Consider the following 21732-nt stretch of genomic DNA (forward strand, 5'->3'; position numbering starts at 1 on the left):
TTTATAGGATCAAATAGACTGGTTGTGACTGTTGTGAATTTTGCCATTAAGCTCCTTGTTAGAGAACAGCAAGTTGTGCAAAAAGTCCTAAAACACCGAACAGTTGGACATGTGCATTCAGAAGGTTAGAGAAGGGGACATTAAGTTCACCTGTAAAGGTTAGAGGGCATTTTAGGTTCACCCTGAAATTTCACCCACAAGCCAAATATCCCTAACTTTTTGTGAGCAGTGTATGTGCAGTCAGCACCAGTCATGAATATATGTGCAGTAATCATAGGGGATAAATATATGTGCAATCAGCACAGGGGATGATTATATGTGCGATCGTCACAAGGATGATTATATGTGCAATCGACACAGGGGATGATTATATGTGCAATCTGCACAGGGGATGACTATATGTACAATCTGCACAAGGGATGAATATATGGGCAAATGGGGGGATGCGCAAATGGCACAGGTGATGAATATATGTGCAAATGGCACAGGGGAAGAATATATGCGCAACTGCTGTTCACACTCTTTCAGTACAGTGTTTCTCCTCAATGCTTTTTAAAGGGGAGGAATCATAAAATAATAATAAGTTCCTGTCCACCCTGCTGTGGTTGCTGGAGACTACACAAGAGGAGACATTACAGTAATAGTCTTTGAACTTTCTGTCTGCTTTTCCTTGTAGCCTCTACGCTCCCTGTCCTATAAAGACACTTTACTTCAAAGCATAGTGAGGGACTCCAAACATAGTGAGGCACTCCAAACATAGTGAGAAACTCCAAACAGAGTGAGAGACTCCAGGATTCTAAACATAGTGAGGGACTCCAGGATTCCCAACATAGTGAGGGACTCAGGGATTCCAAACATAGTGAGGGACTCAGGGATTCCAGAGTGAGAGACTCCAGGATTCCAAACATAGTGAGGGACTCCAGGATTCCAAACATAGTGAGGGACTCTGGGATTCCACACATATTGAGGAACTCTGGGACCCCAAACATAGCGAGGAACTCAAAACATAGCGAGGGACTCCAAATCGAGTTAGAGACTCCAGGACTCCAAACATAGTGAGGGACTCCAAGATTCCAAACATAGTGAGGGACTCCAGGATTCCACACATAGTGAGGGACTCTGGGATTCCACACATAGAGGGACTCTGGGACTCCAAACATAGTGAGGGACTCCAAATTGAGTGAGGGACTCCAGGACTCCAAACATAGTGAGGGACTATGGGACTTCAAACATAGTGAGGTACTCTAAATATAGTGAGGGACTCCAAACACAGCGAGGGACCCCAAACATAGTGAGAGACTCCTGGACTCCAAACATAGTGAGGGATTGCAAAAATAGTGAAGGACTCCATAGTGAGGGACTCCAAATCAAGTGAGGTACTCAAGGACTCCAAACATAGTGAGTAATTCCAAAAATAGTGAGGGATTGCAAACATAGTGAGGGACTCCAGGACTCCAAACATAATGAGGGACTCTAAACATAGCAAGGGGATCCAAACATAGCAAGGGACTCCAAACATAGTGAAAGACTCCTGGACTCTAAACATAGTGAGGGACCCCAAACCTAGTGAGGGGCTCCAAACCTAGTGTGGGACTCCAAACCCAGTGAGGGACTCCTGGACTCCAAGCACAGTAAGGGACTTCAGGACTCCAAACATAGTGAAGGACTATGGGACGCCAAACATGATGAGGAACTCCTGGATTCCAAACATAGTGAGGGACTCTGGGAGTGATTTCACAAAGAGCTCCCATCCTGAAATCATCCTAAGTTGATATGTTAAAAAAGCTCCAGCCCATTTATTTTAGTCACGGCAATTATCATGTCATAGTCTTGATATTTTACAAATGGCCATTAGTAGTGAGAAGGTTACTAGGTGGCATTATACAAACCAGAGCTTCCATCCAGTACACAGCACAGGAGGCCTTCCTATCATACCGGTCATAACCTCCATATTCATTTCCATCTATAGGTTTCCTAACAAGGTCAAGAAGTCATGCTTCACATCATCATCTTCCTCACGTTTTGCCTTTGCTTCGTGGAGAGTCAGTTCCCCAGAGTCTGCACAACTGAAGCTGCTTTTCGCACCAAGACTTGTTGTCCACTTTGGAAGGATAAAAGCCCATGTGGTTCCCTGTTAGGTCGTGGGAGATGCCGAAGCTGGACAGCCAAAAAAACAATCCCCCAGTATAATGACGATCGACTAGACTGGCCAAGACACTATTATGAGAACACTTGTGAGTGCTTTGGGAACTATAGTGGCTTTGATTGTGGTGACTGCAGATTTGGCCACCATGGTGAGAAGTGTGAGAGAAAGAAGGTCATCATAAGGAGAGAGATCCGCGAGCTGTCACTCCTAGAACAAAAAAGATTATTCAGCTACCTGGCCTTGGCCAAGACCACGAAAAGTCAAGATTTTGTTGTCCTGAGCACAGGAGACCGACACCATCGTGAGACTTACCGCTTTGTAGACGCGTCTCTCTATGATGTCTTTGTTTGGATGCACTATTACTCCATGAAGGCTCTCATGATAAATAGCACATTCATCCCTGATAAGAACTTTGCTCACCAGGGCCCTGCATTTCCCGGATGGCACCGCCTAAATCTCTTATTTCTGGAAAGGCAAATCCAGCTCATGACAAGAGATGAAGATTTTGCCATCCCGTACTATGACTGGCGGGGGGACAAAAACTGCTCCATCTGTACTGATGAACTTTTGGGAACAAATGATGACCAAGGAGTGATCAATCCGTACTCCCACTTTTCGTTTTGGAAGGTAAATCACAGTACTGTATCTTATGTGGGTTAAATTATGATGAATGAATGTAGTAATTTTTCTACAGATGTAGCAAAGCTGTCTTTGTTTACTTCTACAGATGTAGCAGTGCTAGAGATCACAGGGGCATCGTGTGAGCGCATAGCAGTATTGTGCTTCCTTAGGTAGTAGATCGTGTTAAAAGAATTGCTAGAAAAATCAAGGGTGTAATGTGGTTTTAGCACCAGCAGGTGGCGCATGGAGCTACAGTATAGTAAGACAGGCAGTAAACACTTGCGGCATTCTGATAGCTGATCCTAGAGTTTTATCTACTGCTCCTCCCAGCATCCCTCTATCTCTGACCCACTCATTCTGGCACTGCTCCTCTCAGCATCTCTCCACTTCTGCCCACTCCACCTGCCATCCTTCCATCTCTGCCTGCTACTCCTGGTACCGCTCCTCCCCTCATCTCTCCATTTATGATCCTCTCCTCCTGGCACCGCTCCTCTTGGCATCCCTCCATCTCTGCCTGCACCTCCCCACCTTTTCTGCATGATCATTTCTGCATGATCCTCCCAGTACAGATCTTCCCCATATCCATCAGTCCCTGCCCTGCTCTTCCTTGTACGGCACCTCTCCGCATCCTTCCACCTCTGCCCACTCCTCAGCATCCCTCCATTTCTGCCCGCTCCTCCGCTTCCCTCCATTTCTGCCCACTCCTCCACTTCCTTCCACCTCTGCCCACTCCTCAGCATCCCTCCATCTCTGCCCGCTCCTCCACTTCCTTCCCTCTCTGCCCGCTCCTCCACTTCCCTCCATCTCTGCCCGCTCCTCCGCTTCCCTCCATCTCTGTCAACTTCTCCTCATCCCTCCATTTCTACTCCTCTACTCTTGGCACCACTCATCCTGGCATCCCTTCATCTCGGCCCATTCCTCAGCATCCTTGTATCTCTGCCTGCTCCTCCTCATCCTTCCACTCTGCCCACACTATTCCCTGCTCTATATAAAACAATGCTACAAGAGTAGCAGAGTAGAGTTAGTTCAACTATGGAATAGTTTACATACACAGTAAGGTTAAAGATACATAACCAAATGTGTATAAATAATTAAATAGGCGATGATAATGGTGGTGCAGCAGGTAATCAGATGAAGCAGTAAGTGAAAGGAAGGCTGAATGAAATACCTCAACTAAGGCCTCATGCACACGACGTATGTATTTTGCGGTCCGCAAAAAAAAGATTTGCAAAAAATACGGATGACGTCCACGTGCATTCCGTATTTTGCGGAACGGAACAGCTAGCCCCTAACAAAACAGTACTATCCCTGTCCGTAATGCGGCCGATAAATGTTCTATTTTTTTGTGGAACGGAAATAAGGACATACGGAAACGGACTGCACACGGAGTAACTACAGTTTTTTTTGTGGACCCATTGAAATGAATGGTTCTGTATACGGTCCGCAAAAAAACCCGGAACGGACACGGAAAGAAAATACGTTTGTGTGCATGAGGCCTAACTCAGCTCTGTTACACTTGTATACTTATTATCTACAGCACTGTCGGACTCAGCAAAACCAAGCAGGCAATTTATTAATTACTTGTTATAATTTATCAATTATTATTTAAATTATTTTTCGTTTATTAGCAATTATCATCTATTCACAAATAGATGTAGTATACCTGACTGTGAAGTCATTAAGTGTTAGGCTGAGGCGATACCTGAACATTTCAATCATGCTACAAATAATCACTTCCAAATCGCTGCAGCCAAAAGAGTATTGTCACGAAATTGATAGGAGTTGTCACCAGCGAGCAGTTTATTGGAGGTCACACATGAGGTTGCAGGTAAAGTTACAGATGTTCCAAGTTCCCATAGTGAAGAAAATCCAGAAGTTGAGAATGCCTCAGCTTGTTCTCACACTTACCAACATCTGACTACTACCCCCAGTGTGAGAGATATCCAGAATCACATCCCCCTCCCCTGTCTGTACTATGACTAGCAGGGGTCAGGGATCACTACCCCCAACATCTGACTACTACCCCTAGTCTCAGAGATATCCATAAACACATCCCCCCCCCTGTCTGTACTATGACTAGCAGGGGTCAGGGATCACTACCCCCAATATCTGACTACTACCCCTAGTCTCAGAGATATCCATAAACACATCTCCCTCCCCTGTCTGTACTATGACTAGCAGGGGTCAGGGATCACTACCCCCAATATCTGACTACTACCCCCAGTCTCAGAGATATCCATAAACACATCTCCCTCCCCTGTCTGTACTATGACTAGCAGGGGTCAGGGATCACTACCCCCAATATCTGACTACTACCCCCAGTCTCAGAGATATCCAGAATCACATCCCCCTCCCCTGTCTGTACTATCACTAGCAGAGGCCAGGGATCACTACCCCCAATATCTGACTACTACCCCCAGTCTCAGAGATATCCATAAACACATCCCCCTCCCCTGTCTGTACTATGACTAGCAGGGGTCAGGGATCACTACCCCCAATATCTGACTACTACCCCCAGTCTCAGAGATATCCAGAATCACATCCCCCTCCCCTGTCTGTACTATGACTAGCAGGGGTCAGGGATCACTACCCCCAATATCTGACTACTACCCCCAGTCTCAGAGATATCCATAAACACATCCCCCTCCCCTGTCTGTACTATGACTAGCAGAGGCCAGGGATCACTACCCCCAATATCTGACTACTACCCCCAGTCTCAGAGATATCCATAAACACATCCCCCTCCCCTGTCTGTACTATGACTAGCAGGGGTCAGGGATCAGTACCTCCAACATCTGACTACTACCCCCAGTCTCAGAGATATCCATAAACACCCCCCCCCCTCCCCTGTCTGTACTATGACTAGCAGGGGTCAGGGATCACTACCCCAATATCTGACTACTACCCCCAGTCTCAGAGATATCCATAAACACCCCCCCTCCCCTGTCTGTACTATGACTAGCAGGGGTCGGGGATCACTACCCCCAACATCTGACTACTACCCCCAGTCTCAGAGATATCCATAAACACATCCCCCTCCCCTGTCTGTACTATGACTAGCAGGGGTCAGGGATCACTACCCCCAATATCTGACTACTACCCCCAGTCTCAGAGATATCCATAAACACATCTCCCTCCCCTGTCTGTACTATGACTAGCAGGGGTCAGGGATCACTACCCCCAACATCTGACTACTACCCCCAGTCTCAGAGATATCCATAATCACATCCCCCCTCCCCTGTTTTTACTATCACTAGCAGGGGTCAGGGATCACTACCCCCCAATATCTGACTACTACCCCCAGTCTCAGAGATATCCAGAAACACATCCCCCCTCCCCTGTCTGTACTATGACTAGCAGGGGTCAGGGATCACTACCCCCAATATCTGACTACTACCCCCAGTTTCAGAGATATCCAGAAACACATCCCCCCCTCCCCTGTCTGTACAATCACTAGCAGGGGCTGGGGATCACTACCCCCAATATCTGACTACTACCCTTAGTCTCAGAGATATCCATAAACACCCCCCCCCCCCCCCTCCCCTGTCTGTACTATGACTAGCAGAGGCCAGGGATCACTACCCCCAATATCTGACTACTACCCCCAGTCTCAGAGATATCCATAAACACATCCCCCTCCCCTGTCTGTACTATGACTAGCAGGGGTCAGGGATCACTACCCCCAATATCTGACTACTACCCCCCAGTCTCAGAGATATCATAAACACATCCCCCTCCCTGTCTGTTACTATGACTAGCAGGGGTCATGGATCACTACCCCCCAATATCTGACTACTACCCCCAGTCTCAGAGATATCCAGAAACACATCCCCCTCCCCTGTCTGTACTATGACTAGCAGGGTCAGGGATCACTACCCCCCAATATCTGACTACTACCCCCAGTCTCAGAGATATCCATAAACACCCCCCCCTCCCCTGTCTGTACTATGACTAGAAGGGGTCAGGGATCACTACCCCCAATATCTGACTACTACCCCGAGTCTCAGAGATATCCATAAACACATCCCCCTCCCCTGTCTGTACTATGACTAGCAGGGGTCATGGATCACTACCCCCAATATCTGACTACTACCCCCAGTCTCAGAGATATCCATAAACACCCCCCCCCTCCCCTGTCTGTACTATGACTAGAAGGGGTCAGGGATCACTACCCCCAATATCTGACTACTACCCCCAGTCTCAGAGATATCCATAAACACCCCCCCCTCCCCTGTCTGTACTATGACTAGAAGGGGTCAGGCATCACTACCCCCAACATCAGACTACTACCCCCAGTCTCAGAGATATCCAGAATCACATCCCCCTCCCCTGTCTGTACTATGACTAGAAGGGGTCAGGGATCACTACCCCCAATATCAGACTACTACCCCTAGTCTCAGAGATATCCATAAACACCCCCCCCCCTCCCCTGTCTGTACTATGACTAGAAGGGGTCAGGGATCACTACCCCCAACATCAGACTACTACCCCCAGTCTCAGAGATATCACTATTATCACTAGCAGGGGTCGGGGTTCCAACCCCCAGGGAGAGGAATGCTTTGATGCACAGCCAGACCACTAAGACCCCTGTAAAAGTGTACGGATCCCAAACCTAACATCGGCTGAGAGTCACAGAGGTCATTAGTAGAGATGAGAGCATTTCAGGAAAAAATCGATTCGCACCAAATCTGAATTTCCTAAATTTTTTTCCTAAAATGGCTGCTGCACGTGTGAGGACATGGAGCAAGGAACTCTGGGAAGACGGGCTCACCCATAATGCCATGCATGCAGCCAATCAGCAGCCAGCCAGCCCTGTGATGTCACAGCCCTATAAATAGCGGCAGCCATCTTGGATTCTGCCATTTACCAGTCTACTTAGTGCAGGGAGAGACGTCAGCAGGCGCTAGGGACAGTGCGAGGAAAAACCTTCATTGTGCTTAAGAAAAAACGATTTACAAGTGCAGGGAAAGATTATTCAAGGTGCAGGGAAAGGACAGGGAGGAATCATTCCACAGCATTTATGTAGGCAGGGCCGGACTGGGGATAAAAACCAGCCCTGGAAAAAGTTGCACACCGGCCCCACAGCATTGCGTCATTATTTACTTGTTTATAATAGGAGAAAGCATTCATTTTAAAACACGTGTGTAAACACGAGTATGAACTTTACCCCACGATAGCTCTTTTGTAGAACCCCCATAAAAACTTACAGTTACTTGGCTTGGCCCTTGGGGGTCTCGGACACCACTTCACCACTTTGGCCGGGGGCTCGGTGGAGCTGATGTTGTGTTTTATCCTAATGAGAAAGATTTCATAATAAGGATTTGGAGAAAGGGCAGAGGGATAGCAGAGCAGGGAGAGGCTGGCGCTGCTACTAGGGGGTCATACCATGGGGGAGTAATAAAGCCCACCATAATGCCCCCCCCAGTAGAAATAATTCTCCTTATAATGTGCAAAACATACCCCTTTGTAATGCCCCCAGTTGAGCTAATGTTCCCATAATGTGATAATATAAAATACCCCTTCTCAGTGCCCCCGTAGATGACCCCCATAGTGCTCCTCCCCCCCCTTCCCCATAGTACCCACCATAATGTGTCCCAGTATAAAATGCCCCTATACAGAGCCCCCATATAAAATACCCCTTCTTTTTAGCCTCAGTAGATGCCCCTATAGTGCCCCCCAATAATCTGCCAGTAAGATGTGCCCCCATAGATGCCTCCAATCATGTGCCAGTAATAAGAGCCCCCCCACTATCATGTGCCAGTTGCCAGAGCCCCCCATATCATGTGCCAGTAGCAAGAGCCCCCCATATCATGTGCCAGTAGCCAGAGTGCCCCCCCTATCATGTGTCAGTAGCCCCCCTTATTATGTGCCAGTAGCCCCCTTTATTATGTGCCAGTAGCCCCCTTTATCATGTGCCAGTAGCCCCCTTTATCATGTGTCAGTAGCCCCCCTTATTATGTGCCAGTAGCCCCCTTTATTATGTGCCAGTAGCCCCCTTTATCATGTGCCAGTAGCCCCCTTTATCATGTGCCAGTAGTCCCCATATCATGTGCCAGTAGCAAGAGCCCCCCATATCATGTGCCAGTAGCCAGAGTGCCCCCCCTATCATGTGTCAGTAGCCCCCCTTATTATGTGCCAGTAGCCCCCTTTATTATGTGCCAGTAGCCCCCTTTATCATGTGCCAGTAGCCCCCTTTATCATGTGCCAGTAGTCCCCCTTATCATGTGCCAGTAGTCCCCCTTATCATGTGCCAGTAGCCCCCCTTATCATGTGATAGTAGCCCCCCTTATGTGCCAATAGCCCCCGTATGTGCCAGTAGCCCCCCTTATCATGTGTCAGTAGCCCCCCATCATGTGCCAGTAGTCCACCTTATGTGCCAGTAGTCCCCCTTATCATGTGCCAGTAGCCCCCCTTATCATGTGATAGTAGCCCCCCTTATGTGCCAATAGCCCCCGTATGTGCCAGTAGCCCCCCTTATCATGTGTCAGTAGCCCCCCATCATGTGCCAGTAGTCCACCTTATGTGCCAGTAGTCCCCCTTATCATGTGCCAGTAGCAAGAGCCCCCCATATCATGTGATAGTAGCCCCCTTATGTGCCAATAGCCCCCGTATGTGCCAGTAGCCCCCCTTATCATGTGTCAGTAGCCCCCCCCATCATGTGCCAGTAGTCCACCTTATGTGCCAGTAGCCCCCCTTATGTGCCAGTAGCCCCCTTTATCATGTGCCAATAGTCCCCTTATCATGTGCCAGTAGTCACCCTCAGGGTCGCCTTCTTCTTGTTTGGCCTGGATTTTTGGCCATTCTTATGTGTATTGGGGAGCGTTGAGAGCAGACGTGAGGAGGAGCGGACGGCAGTTAGGTTTCCGGCCAGAGGACTTGCAGGTCCGGTGGATTGGCGTGCGGGGTATGCTGTGGGGGCGTGTGTTACCTGTATTCCATGAATATGCTTCCCTGGATAGGTGTCCTGACATTGTGGTTCTGCATGTGGGGGAAAACGATTTGGGTGTTCGCCGCTCGAGGGATGTCATTCGTGATGTTAAGTTGGATTTGCTGCGTTTGACTGAGGAGTTCCCGGATTTGTTGGTGGTATGGTCTGATGTGGTGGCAAGGAGTGCTTGGCGTTTTGCGAGGTCGGTGGATCGCATCAACAAGGCGCGTGCGAAGGTGAACAAGGAAGTGGGGCACTTTGTGCGGCGGCTGGGCGGTTTTGTGGTACGTCACCGGGAATTGGAGGTTGCGTCACCTGAATTCCTCAGGGCTGATGGGGTTCATCTTAACGAGATTGGGATGGACTTGTGGGCGCTGGGGCTCCAGGAGGGTTTGGAGACAGCGTTCAGGGTGTGGCGGGACGTCCATAGGTGAGGTGTCTCCTATGTGCGCCGATGGCAGGTTAACGGGGGGTCATGGAAGGCAATTCTACGTTTTATTAGGTGCATGACACGTTGGAGCGTGCATCTTATGTGGTTTGGTAAGCTGAAAGCTGGGGGGCTCCTGTTGGGCTAAAAGGCCTACAGGGGTAGAGGAAGATATTGATTCTGGAGGATTCGGTGCCCTTGGGTCGGAGAGTGCGGCCGAGGGTAAAAGATAAGATGTGTGGAGTGAAGATAGCAGCTTGCTTGGGTTGCCTTCTAGGATCCTTCCGCAAAGTGATTGTTGGGAGATTGTACTGTTGATGTTTGCATATATGTATATCTCATGTTTGCATTATAATAATGTTGGATAAAATATTGTTATTTAATAAACGGCTGCTATGGCCTTTCCACCAAGAATTCAGGTTTTGTGTGCTTACTGGGGGTAGGGAGGAGTGGTTGGTGGGAAGGGTCTGGAATGATCTTACCTCCTTAAGTCAGTATGACAACGGAGCGAGGCGCAGATGTAGCGCAGTGGAAATTGACTGGAAAGGGGAAGTTTCCAGGCAGGTTAGGGTTAATGTGGTCAGGAAGGGGTGGAGTGTTTCTGGGAAGGGTTTGTGGGGGTGGCAGGGCAGTTCGCGCGCCGTATATAGGCTGGGGTTAGGGGCGGGAATGGCACCAGTGTCCGTTGCGCCTAGGCAAGTTGCCCACCCACCCGCCCTGTTTTAGGTTGTTTTGGGGGGCTTTTTTCATGTCATAGCAGGGGGCAGGTTAACGGGGGGTCCTGGAAGGCAATTCTACGTTTTATTAGGTGCATGACACGTTGGAGCGTGCATCTTATGTGGTTTGGTAAGCTGAAAGCTGGGGGGATCCTGTTGGGCTAAAAGGCCTACAGGGGTAGAGGAAGATATTGATTCTGGAGGATTCGGTGCCCTTGGGTCGGAGAGTGCGGCCGAGGGTAAAAGATAAGATGTGTGGAGTGAAGATAGCAGCTTGCTTGGGTTGCCTTCTAGGATCCTTCCGCAAAGTGATTGTTGGGACATTGTACTGTTGATGTTTGCATATATGTATATCTCATGTTTGCATTATAATAATGTTGGATAAAATATTGTTATTTAATAAACGGCTGCTATGGCCTTTCCACCAAGAATTCAGGTTTTGTGTGCTTACTGGGGTAGGGAGGAGTGGTTGGTGGGAAGGGTCTAGAATGATCTTACCTCCTTAAGTCATTGTTGTTTTTCTTTGAATGTAATCTACTGTTACACCAGATATGAGTTGCGCTGGTGACATTGACACTATGCACTTGAAGCTGGGCCTTAAACACACAAACACGTGTGTGCAACTGACTGCTATTTATTCACAGTCAAAATTGTTGTTTTTCTTTAAATGTAATCTACTGTTACACCAGATATGAGTAGCGCTGGTGACACTATGCACTTGCAGCTGGGCCTTAAACACACAAACACGTGTGTGCAACTGACTGCTTTTTATTCACAGTCAAAATTGTTGTTTTTCTTTAAATGTAATCTACTGTTACACCAGATATGAGTAGCGCTGGTGACACTATGCACTTGCAGCTGGGCCTTAAACACACAAACACGTGTGTGCAACTGACTGCTATTTATTCACAGTCAAAATTGTTGTTTTTCTTTAAAATGTAATCTACTGTTACACCAGATATGAGTAGCGCTGGTGACACTATGCACTTGCAGCTGGGCCTTAAACACACAAACACGTGTGTGCAACTGACTGCTAGTTATTCACAGTCAAAATTGTTGTTTTTCTTTAAATGTAATCTACTGTTACACCAGATATGAGTAGCGCTGGTGACACTATGCACTTGCAGCTGGGCCTTAAACACACAAACACGTGTGTGCAACTGACTGCTTTTTATTCACAGTCAAAATTGTTTTTTTTCTTTAAATGTAATCTACTGTGACACCAGATATGAGTAGCGCTGATGACACTATGCACTTGCAGCTGGGCCTTAAACACACAAACACGTGTGTGCAACTGACTGCTATTTATTCACAGTCAAAATTGTTGTTTTTCTTTAAATGTAATCTACTGTTACACCAGATATGAGTAGCGCTGGTGACACTATGCACTTGCAGCTGGGCCTTAAACACACAAACACGTGTGTGCAAACTGACTGCTTTTTATTCACAGTCAAAATTGTTGTTTTTCTTTAAATGTAATCTACTGTTACACCAGATATGAGTAGCGCTGGTGACACTATGCACTTGCAGCTGGGCCTTAAACACACAAACACGTGTGTGCAACTGACTGCTATTTATTCACAGTCAAAATTGTTGTTTTTCTTTAAATGTAATCTACTGTTACACCAGATATGAGTAGCGCTGGTGACACTATGCACTTGCAGCTGGGCCTTAAACACACAAACACGTGTGTGCAACTGACTGCTAGTTATTCACAGTCAAAATTGTTGTTTTTCTTTAAATGTAATCTACTGTTACACCAGATATGAGTAGCGCTGGTGACACTATGCACTTGCAGCTGGGCCTTAAACACACAAACACGTGTGGTGCAACTGACTGCTTTTTATTCACAGTCAAAATTGTTTTTTTTTCTTTAAATGTAATCTACTGTGACACCAGATATGAGTAGCGCTGATGACACTATGCACTTGCAGCTGGGCCTTAAACACACAAACACGTGTGTGCAACTGACTGCTATTTATTCACAGTCAAAATTGTTGTTTTTCTTTAAATGTAATCTACTGTTACACCAGATATGAGTTGCGCTGGTGACACTATGCACTTGCAGCTGGGCCTTAAACACACAAACACGTGTGTGCAACTGACTGCTAGTTATTCACAGTCAAAATTGTTGTTTTTCTTTAAATGTAATCTACTGTTACACCAGATATGAGTAGCGCTGGTGACACTATGCACTTGCAGCTGGGCCTTAAACACACAAACACGTGTGTGCAACTGACTGCTAGTTATTCACAGTCAAAATTGTTGTTTTTCTTTAAATGTAATCTACTGTTACACCAGATATGAGTAGCGCTGGTGACACTATGCACTTGCAGCTGGGCCTTAAACACACAAACACGTGTGTGCAACTGACTGCTTTTTATTCACAGTCAAAATTGTTTTTTTTCTTTAAATGTAATCTACTGTTACACCAGATATGAGTAGCGCTGGTGACACTATGCACTTGCAGCTGGGCCTTAAACACACAAACACGTGTGTGCAACTGACTGCTATTTATTCACAGTCAAAATTGTTGTTTTTCTTTAAATGTAATCTACTGTGACACTAGATATGAGTTGCGCTGGTGACACTATGCACTTGCAGGGCATGAAACACACGCGCGTGCCGGCAACTGACTGCTATTATATTACAGTCCAAATTATTATTATTTTTTTTTAATGCAAGCTACTGTGACACCAGATATGAGTGGTGGCACTGGGCAAGCCTGACACACACGCTGGCAGGAAACTGCAATTAGATTACACATAGGAAAAAAAAAGGAGACTGATGTTCTAGCCCTAAAAAGGGCTTTTTGGGGTGCTGTCCTTACAGCAGAGATCAGATGAGTCTTTCAGGACTGTAGTGGACACTGAATACACTGGCCTAGCTATCGATTTCCCTATTAAATCAGCAGCAGCTATACTGTCCCTCCTCTCACTAAGAATGCAGCTTCCGAATGAATCTAAAATGGATGCTGTCCAGGAGGTGGGAGGGTCTGGGAGGGAGGGTATGATGCTGATTGGCTGGAATGGTCTGCTGACTGTGAGGTACAGGGTCAAAGTTTACACAATGAGGACGAATAGGGGGCGGACCGAACATTGCATATGTTCGCCCGCCGCGGCGAACGCGAACAAGCTATGTTCGCCGGGAACTGTTCGCCGGCGAATAGTTCGGGACATCTCTAGACACAACCCTTAGCTGGCATGGCCCGGGAGCAGGCCCTGTTCCCTCACTTATCCTCAACCTGCCTTTGTCCTTTTCTGTTCCCTCACCGCGAGAAGTATTATATGCTGTGGGCTCATCTCCACTATATAGCGAGGACGAGCTACTAGAAGACAAGCTACTAGAAGACAGTCAGCAGCTACTGGCAAGCCAAGATGTACTGTATAGAGACATCCGCCACTTCCTCCACTAGGTGGGCAAGTAGTGATGACGAGAATGGCATGGGAGCAGGTGTTGCGAGCCGTCAGGCTCCTGACCCAGAGACTGTTGAGGAGGACTTCAGTGAGGTGCAGACAGTACTCGATGAGGATGATGTAGCTGCTTGCACTTGGGATCCGGGTGACGAAGGGGCTTCATAGTCGGGAGAAGAGGGTAGCGTAGTGTTGGAGGTAAAAATCCCCTACTCGGCTGTGTGGCAGTTTTTTGTTAAGCAGCTGGAGGAGGTGAACATGGACATATATAGAATCTATGGGCAGAAGGTAAAGCTTGGTCAGGGTGTCAATGTTGGCACCACGGCCAATGCGTCAACATATGCAGCGTCACCATAAAGTGGCCTGGGAGAACCGTGGCTCCGATGTGGTGGTCCAGCCTGCCGCAGCAACCACTGCATCATCCAGTGGCACGTACCCGAATTTAGGCAGTCAAGGCTCCACCACCTCAGCCAAAAGGAGCTGTCTGTCCTTCCCATCATCTGCTGCTCCTGATGCTCCTGCTCCTCCTCCTTCTACTTGTCATCAGTCATTCCGTCATCAATCAATCACCGAAGCGATTGCTAAGAGACAGCAGTATGCGTGCACTCATCCAACGGCGCAGATACTGAATGTGCTCCTGTTCCAGTTGCTGGTGCTGCAGTCCCTCACTTTCCAAGTGGTGGACTCTGCACCTTTCGGAGAACTGATGGCTTGTGCCAAGCCGAGGTGGAGAGTCCCAAGCCGTCATTTCTTTTCCAAAAAGGCAGTACCAACCCTGCACACACATGTAGAACAGAAGGTGGGCCAGTCCTTGAGCCTGTCGGTGTCTGCCAAAGTGCACGGCAGCGTTGACATGTGGAGCTGTAACTACGGTCAGGGACAATACATGTCCTTTATGGCCCACTGGGTGAATGTGGTTCCTGCACAGCCACACCCGCAACTTGGCTATGTGATGCCGCTTTCGCCTCCACGTTCTCACGCCTTTGGTCCTGCGACAATGTCCGCCTCTGCCTCCTCATCCTCCACTATGTCCTCAGCCTCCACTGCAAGGACAATTCACAGTGGCCCTCCAGCATACCACATGTGCAGGGCGAGGCGGTGTCACGCTGTTCTGCACCTCGTTTGCCTTGGTGAGTCACACAGGGGAGGAACTGCTCAGTGTCCTTTATGAAGAAATCGAATCCTGGCTTTCTCCACGACAACTAAAAATCGGAACTATGGTGACTGACAACGGGAAGAACATTGTGTCGGAACTGTGTCAAGGAGGGCTGAGCCATGCACTCTGCATGGCACACATGTTCAATCTGGTTGTCAAGCGGTTCCTGAAGTCTTCCACCCATCTGCAAGACATCCTAAAAATGTCCAGGAAACTTTGCATGCACTTCAGCCACTCGTACACAGCAAAGCACAACCTCCTTGAGCTGCAGCGGCAGAACGGCATCCCCCAACAAAGGCTGATATGAGACGTTTCCACCCATTGAAATTCCACCCTCAATATGTCGGACCGACTATACGAACAGAGAAAGGCTATAAATTATTTCTTAATGATCCAAGCGGACAGGAGTACTGTGTAACTTCGATGTCAGCCAGTGGCAGCTCATGCGTGACACCTGCCGTTTGCTAAGGCCCTTTGAGGAGGCCATGTTATTTGTCAGTCACCAGGACTACGGGATGAACAATGTCATTCCACTGCTTCATTTCCTGGAACAGATGCTGGTAAATCTGGCTGGTCAGGGGACTGGAGATGTGTCGCCTAGATCTAATGGCCCTATGAGCCCTGTGGGGGCTGAACTGGAGAAGGAGGAGGAGGACATTGGAGCACAAGCAATGTGTAGCGAAATGGGTGGTTTTTCTACACAGGTGACAGGAGAGGAGGAGCAGGAGCAGCCAGAGGAGCTACAGGGCGATGAGGAAGACAAGGCAGTGGACCCAGATACACCATGCCAGTATGCATTGGAGATGGAGGCAGGGAGTCCCTCCGAGTCGCTTGCAAAAATGGCCCGATGCATGCTCACTTGCTTGCGTAATGACAGCTGAATTGTCACCATTCGGCAGAGGGATGACTTCTGGCTCTCCCCCTTGTTGGACCCTTGCTCGGTCCAAAAGGGGGGCATTTTTTACACCCGCTGAGAGGGAGGACAAAATGAACTACTATAGAGACATCCTATGTAGTCAGTTGGCCGCTGCCTATCTGCACCATTGTCTATCCTCTCGCAGGTCTGACCAGAGGGGCCCTCTACGCCCACGTTCCTCTGCCTCACGTTCCTCTGCCTCTACGCTCACGTTCCTCTGATGTGGCAGGGAGGGGGGTAGGAGCAGTTCCAGCTCCATCAGCAACAACTTGAGTCTAGAGTCGCTGATGAGCAGCTTTCTTCACCCGCCTAGTGAAGAAACTACTCAACAGCAGCAGCATCTAGACCTGGAGCAGAACTTGAACCAACAGGTGGTGGCATACTTGGACAGCACCCTGCCATCCGCTGGACTACTGGGCAGCCAAACTGGATTTGTGGCCACAACTGGCCGAGTTTGCGCTGGAAAAGCTGTCCTACCCAACTAGTAGTGTGGCATCAGAGCGGGTGTTTAGTGCGGCGGGAGCCATAGTTACCCCAAGGACAACCCTAACCCTAACCCCAAGGCCTGTCCACCCTAAATGTGGAGAGACTGACCTTTGTCAAGATGAATCAGGCATGGATCAGCCAGGATTTCCACCCACTAATGCCTGATGCACCAGACTAGATCATCCATGGTGCCACACCAACACTTTGACAAAAGAGACCGGTTTCTTCTGGCTACCTGCCTCAGCTACTATTCTGATGCTGCCACCCACCTGATGCCACACATCAGATGTCAAGTGCTCCTTCTTTCACCCACCATCTTCAGCTGGTAGTGGTATTGCCACCCACCTCCCCATTCTGTCACTGGGTCACTCTGTGGTTTCCTAATGCTGCTGCCACCTCCACACTGTCATTGTGCCTGTCTGTGGCCTCCTCCTGATTCTGCTGCCACCTCCGCACTCTGTCATTGTGTCACTCTGTGGCCTTCTGATGCTGCTTCCTTCTCCACCATATGTCACCTTGCCACTCTGTGGTCTCCTGATGCTGTTGCTACCTTAACACTATGTCACCTTGCCATTCTGTGGTCTTCTGATGCTGCTTCCTCCTCCACTCTATGTCACCTTGCCACTCTGTGGCTTCCTGATGCTGCTGCTTCCACCTCCACACTGTCATTGTGCCACTCTGTGGGCTCCTCATACTGCTGCCACCTCCACACTATGTCACCTTGCCACTCTCTGGTCTCCTGATGCTGCTGCCACCTCCACACTATGTCATTGTGCAGTACGCCAGACCTGCAGGGTGAGCGAATGTGAGGTCACGGGGGTCAGTTAACAGACCGAGGGTTGCTCTTTATACTCACAATTTGTAGAAGACCCTGGGCAGGCGTACAGCAGTGATGGAGAGGCTGGCTGTCATGGTGGACAGGGTATAAGATACACAGAAAGATAAACAAACAAGTTTCTAGGCGAGAAGCTGGGGATCAAGGTCACCTCCTGACAATCCCTACCAGCTCTCCCTATACTGCTTTGCCCACGTTTAGACCCTTAAGATGGGAATAATGTGTCCTCGTGCCTGGGCTGAAAATACCCTAAAATCCCTAAGATGGTGAAAGAGGAATAGAGGCAGCCTGCTCCCTCAGAACCTGGAGGGGCAGACATCTCTCTAACAGCCTAGACAGCAAAACCACAAGAGAACAAAAAACCAACTTATCTTTCTGAGCAGGAACAGCCAATCCTTCCTTCCTTGCATACACAGAGCCAGACAGAAGCTATAACCCGCAGGGAACACTGGGAGTGGGTGTGATTTAAACTGAAACCAACGACCCCACCCAGTGCCACTAAAGGCTTTTCAACATAGCACTTGCACCCCAATAACAAGAACATGTTTCTAGAATGCCAGAGCTTTTTAATGGCTATTTGGATCCCAAATAATGTTTTCCTGCAATTGTAAATCACTTTTTTTTTCACAATGAGGTTTTTCTAGCACTGTCCCAAGTGCCTTCTGACGTCTCTCCCTGCACTAAGATGCTGTGAAATGATTCCTCCCTATCCTTTCCGTGCACTTATAAATTGTTTTTTCAGGTTTTTTTTTTTAAACATAGAGGTTTTTCCAGTTGCTGTCCCTAGCGTCTTCTTATGTCTGTCCCTGCACTCTGAACACTGGAAAATGTCTGGCTCTAAGATATCCGCCGTATTTATAGGGCTTTGACATCATGGATTGCATGCATGGCATTATGGGTCAGGCCCGCCTTCCCAGAGTTCCTTGTCCATGTCCTCACACGTGTAGCCGCCATTGTAGCCGCTATTTTAGAAAAATTGCGATTTGTTACCACGAAGCGTGAGGAAATTTGCATTCTTTGCGAATCGCTCATCTCTAGTGATGACTTCTAGAGATATTTGACAAGATGCACAAAGTGTACACCACACTGAGAAGTGCAATAGGACTATTTGGTTTCTGTGGTCATTTTTCTTGCATCCCTTGCACTAGTAATGTAACAGCTCTTAACTCTTCAGTTGGAATAATATAAACACTCCAAGGGGTTCTCCAAGAGTATAAAATGTCCCCTCATGTGCCGCGCACCCCACATGCAATATACTTACCCCGGTCCCCTCTCCCGGCGCCACTCCTGGTCCCCGCCACTGCTACTTCTCCCTGCACACCAATGAAAACATCTGGTGTCGGGGGAGCAGCCAATGGCAGGCGGGGGCGGGGATGAGCCTTCATAGCGTCACCGGCTATGCTAGGGAGGCTCGTCCCCATCCCCGCCTGCCATTGGCTGCTCCCCCCAACACCGGATGTTTTCATCCCTGTGCAGGGAGAAGCAGCAGCAGTGGTGCAGGGACCAGGAGCGGAGAACGGGGTAAGTATATTCCATGTCGGGTGCTCGGCACATGAAGGGACATTTAATACTCTTGGAGAACCCATTTAAAGGGAACCTGTCACCAGGATTTTGTGTATAGAGCTGAGGACATGGGTTGCTAGATGGCCGCTAGCACATCCGCAATATCCAGTCCCCATAGCTCTATGTGCTTTTATTGTGTAAAAAAAACTATTTGATACATATGCAAATTAAACTGAGATGAGTCCTGTACGTGAGATGAGTCAGGGACAGGACTCATCTCAGGTTAATTTGCATATGTATCAAATCGGTTTTTTTTACACAATAAAAGCACAGAGAGCTATGGGGACTGGGTATTGCGGATGTGCTAGCGGCCATCTAGCAACCCATGTCCTCAGCTCTATACCCAAAATCCAGGTGACAGGTTCCCTGTTTCTTGCACCCAGGAATTTAATCTTTGTCTTAACAGATCACCTGTAACATTATGGTAATGCTATTATTGTCATTCAGACCGGTAACATATGGTACAGTGCCAGTATCTATAGCTGTTTTTAAATCTATTACAATCCACAAAATCTTCACTCTGATTACATTTTGTAGGCAATTTGCAGCGGGTTCAATTTCCCAGATGAATATTGTCCATTGGCAGACTCTGAGCACAAGATGGAAAGACTGCATAGGAAACCTGGGACCACACCATATGCCACCAACTTGCCCACATTCCTGGATGTGGAGAACATACTGAAGCTTGAGAACTTTGACACTCCACCTTATAATGAGACATCTTTATACAGCTTCAGAAACGCCCTGGAAGGTGGGATACGTCTTATAACATCATAATTTTGGGCAGTTGTGTTCATATAGTCAATGTCATCTCTTCATTTTATCAACTCTAATTAGAGTTTCATTGGATACAATTCGTACACTCTGAATTATGTATTTCCAAATTCATTAACATCACAAAGACTTGTTAAAGCCCTACAGCTGACAAAATACACCAGAAATTCATCAGCCAACAATACAAGATAGTCATCAGCCAATAACACCAGATAGCCATGAGCCAAGCACACCAAATAGCCATCAGCCAAGAACACTCGATAGCTGTGAGCAAAGCACACCAGACAACCATCAGCCAAACACATCAGACTGCCGTCAGCGAAACATATGAGAAAGCCATCAGCCAAACACATCAGATAGCAATCTGGTGTTTTTGCTTGACGACTATCACCCAGACACACCAGATAGTCCTCAGACAAACACACCAAATAGCTGTGAGACAAACACATCAGATAGCCATTAGCCAAAAACACTAGATAGCGGTGAGTCAAGCACACCAGACAGCTGTCAGCCACAACACCTGATAGCCTTTAGCTAAGCACATCAGATAGCTGTCAAAAACAGCAGATTGCCATCAGTCTAAAACACAATATACCGTATTTTTCGCCCTATAAGTGGGGGGGAAATAGCAGTGCGCCTTATGGGGCGAATGCTGCGACCATCGGGTGTATCGGCTGAGAGGGAGGAGGGGCTGGGGGCCGGCATCTGTAATGGCAGCGGGGCCCGGTGCAGTCACTGTATTCTACTACACCGAGCGCGCTCACTGTAGTATAATCATATCTAACTTGTGGGTATTGTTAAAGTATTAAAATCATCTTAAATCCAGCGCTGTACTACTTACTACTAACTTCTTGGCAGTCAGGAGGCCGGGCGGGCGGTCGCAGCGTAGCTCACTATGTCAGGCGCCTGCGCCGCCCACTTTATAAATGAAGCAGGTGGCGCAGGTGCATGACGTAGTGAGCTACGCTGTGAGCGCCCGCCCAGCCTCCTGACTGCCAAGAAGTTAGTAGTAAGTAGTACAGCGCTGGATTTAAGATGATTTTAATACTTTAACAATACCCACAAGTTAGATATGATTATACTAGAGTGAGCGGGGCCCGGTGTAGTAGAATACAGTGACTGCACCGGGCCCCGTTGCCATTACAGAACCAGATGCTGGCCCCCATTCACTACACAAGGACACTGTTATGGGGGATCTGTGGATGACACATTAGATAAGATGCTAATATACAGTACAGACCAAAGGTTTGGACACACCTTCTCATTCAAAGAGTTTTCTTTATTTTCATGATTATGAAAATTGTAGATTCACACTGAAGGCATCAAAACTATGAACTATGAACATGTGGAATTATATACATAACAAACAAGTGTGAAACAACTGAAAATATGTCATATTCTAGGTTCTTCAAAGTAGCCACCTTTTGCTTTGATTACTGCTTTGCACACTCTTGGCATTCTCTTGATGAGCTTCAAGAGGTAGTCCCCTGAAATGGTCTTCACTTCACAGGTGTGCCCTGTCAGGTTTAATAAGTGGGATTTCTGGCCTTATAAATGGGGTTGGGACCATCAGTTGCGTTGAGGAGAAGTCAGGTGGATACACAGCTGATAGTCCTACTGAATAGACTGTTAGAATTTGTATTATGGCAAGAAAAAAGCAGCTAAGTAAAGAAAAACGAGTGGCCATCATTACTTTAAGAAATGAAGGTCAGTCAGTCAGCCGAAAAAATTGGGAAAACTTTGAAAGTAAG

General features: G+C 47.8%; 1 protein-coding gene across 2 annotated transcripts in view; it reads left to right on the forward strand.

The window, feature by feature from the left end:
- The window catches only part of LOC121002080 (tyrosinase-like), a 191105-nt gene that overhangs the window by 99429 nt on the left and 69944 nt on the right, over positions 1-21732 (forward strand). For both annotated transcript variants that reach the window (XM_040433378.1, XM_040433379.1), the window contains 2 exons: positions 1970-2773; positions 19745-19958. In XM_040433378.1, the coding sequence (XP_040289312.1) occupies positions 1994-2773; positions 19745-19958 (994 nt within the window). In that variant the 5' untranslated portion in view covers positions 1970-1993. The remainder of the gene's footprint in view (positions 1-1969; positions 2774-19744; positions 19959-21732) is intronic.

The sequence above is a fragment of the Bufo bufo genome, chromosome 5 (assembly GCF_905171765.1).
Source record: "Bufo bufo chromosome 5, aBufBuf1.1, whole genome shotgun sequence".
NCBI lineage: Eukaryota > Metazoa > Chordata > Amphibia > Anura > Bufonidae > Bufo > Bufo bufo.